Genomic DNA, 2,065 nt, shown 5'->3' with positions numbered 1-2,065 from the left:
AGGTGAAACGTCTTCAAGCAACTTAAAGAAGTCCAGACGCTTTTCTTTGCAAGCTCCTTTGACTACGATGACCTGGATGACTGAGAACCTTCACAGACATTTCCCCCCCAAACCATTACACCAACACTAGCAGCAGAAGCCTTAATCATATAAGGCAGGATGTTCGTGAGCTGGTGCAAGTCCTAGCTTTAGTTTTCTGTTTTTGACTGACTGACACCCAGAGTGTGGTCTTCTGCTGCTGTAGCCCAGGTTCAGAGATCCTCTTCAGCATACCTTGGTGGAAAAGCAGTTTGTGAAAGCTCAGTGTGAACTTCAGCAGGTCGTCTCGATCGTGTCTACATCCCTAAGTTCAGTTGCTGATGGGCTGATTTTGATATTTGCATTAAAAAGCGGTTGAAAAGATGTGCCTAATAAAGTGGCCAGTGAGTGCATATTTTAAATAAAATTTTAAAAGTGTGTAATTCTTCCTGATGACATCCTCCTCGCTGATCATAACAGTCAGGTGTAATGGAAGCTCCGGCACCCAGAGAGCTGTAAATAGACACCACTGTGCAGGTACACAAGTGTAATCGAACCTCTCCCAGCAGGCATTGCTGCAGTGGATGTTAACTCCCACCTTTCTCTCTCGCACTGCCACCTAAACCACAGGCAGGTTACTTTCCCTGACCCTGGTGAGGAGACGTTTCACTAAAACTTTGATCCTCTAAAGTCAGGCTTTATAAACACTGGTTTAAAGGACATCCGGTTAAGAGCACGTGTACAGAGTGAACCTTCACACAACTATAACTCCTTCTATAAGTGAAAGCTGGTGTATAAATGAATATTGGCTGACCCCCCACTAAATGCAGCTGCAATACTGGCAGCGCATTATTACCTTGTTTTAAAATGTCTTAAGCCGTAGATGCTGGTTTTGCTTATTGTAAATTGCATTTAAGCTTTAATAATGAGTAATAAATCTTAAGTTAAGAAAAAAATGTGCCTTTCCAGGTTGTGTGTGTGTGTGTTAGCCATCCTCAGCCGCTGCTATACACCAGCCAAAGGAACTTTCTACCCAGCAGCTACAAAGCACCTGTGCTTGTTGTTTTATTGCTTATCTATAATACGTGGGTAAATGATCTAACCACTCATAAATAAAGCCTGTCATATTATTAGAAGCTGAAATGAACCATTCAAATTGAGATTCATAGTTGGGTTCACTGATGGAAGTGAATAACTTCACCGTGCTTCTGCAAATGCATGCAAATCTAATGAAAATGTTTTCCCTCCCCAGTTTTCAGCAGTAAGTTTCCTGCCAGAGCTGCCTACCAAGTCGCTGCTCTCCCCAGAGTGAGTGTTAACCACGGCTTTACACACCTTTAGCACTGTATTACATTATGACACACCCACTTTAAAGTCCCTGCTACTGTGCACATATGGATGATGTCATGAATTTCATTTTTATGCTGATTGGAAACAGAAAGGTTGAAAAAGGAGGGATTTGCATTTTATTTTAAACCACAAATTACACCATTAATCATGTTTTGGGAACTTACATTTGCTTACACTGTCACACAGCGGAGACTCTGCTGCTATTTGGACAAATGAGTAAATGTACTGCAAATGCCGTTTTTGGATTCAGTCAAATTGTATAAGCTAAACTCGTATTTTCCTCATGTTCAGTCCTGTTTTTCCACTGTTTGTTCAGTTTGGGTTAAATTTACATTAAACGCCAGGGAAACAGCTGTGCGGGGAAAAAGCACATCCTCACAGTTTCAGAGAAGCTGAATTCAGAGAATGCAGAGGGTAAATAGCAGACAGGTGCTGATCATCAAATGCACTGGATTATCTGATGATCAGCAAGTGTGAACACCTTTGTAAAAGCAGAAGTTTTGGCGGTTTGCTGGTTTGGATCATTCAGCTGTGTGTTATCAAAATGCCAAGCAGGAACATTTGTAATGATCTTATAGGAGCAAATAATGCTGCCTATCAGTCTGACTTTAAGAGAGCTGTATATAAACAAATACCTGCAAACTTCAATGAACTGAAGCGATGCTGGAAAAAAGAGCAAGGCCAAATTCAAGTTATT

General features: G+C 41.3%; 1 protein-coding gene across 1 annotated transcript in view; it reads left to right on the top strand.

Moving 5' to 3' along the window:
- LOC102207280 (ribonuclease UK114-like) overlaps positions 1-1,382 on the top strand; it is a 14,420-nt gene extending 13,038 nt beyond the window's left edge. The window contains exon 5 of the mRNA XM_005728484.1: positions 1,271-1,382. Within this exon, the coding sequence (XP_005728541.1) occupies positions 1,271-1,359 (89 nt within the window). The 3' untranslated portion in view covers positions 1,360-1,382. The remainder of the gene's footprint in view (positions 1-1,270) is intronic.
- Positions 1,383-2,065: the final 683 nt, after the last annotated feature.

Source organism: Pundamilia nyererei, unplaced genomic scaffold, assembly GCF_000239375.1.
Source record: "Pundamilia nyererei isolate P.nyererei 1_Seehausen unplaced genomic scaffold, PunNye1.0 scaffold00028, whole genome shotgun sequence".
Taxonomy (NCBI): domain Eukaryota; kingdom Metazoa; phylum Chordata; class Actinopteri; order Cichliformes; family Cichlidae; genus Pundamilia; species Pundamilia nyererei.
This window is presented reverse-complemented; position numbering and strand designations above follow the sequence as displayed.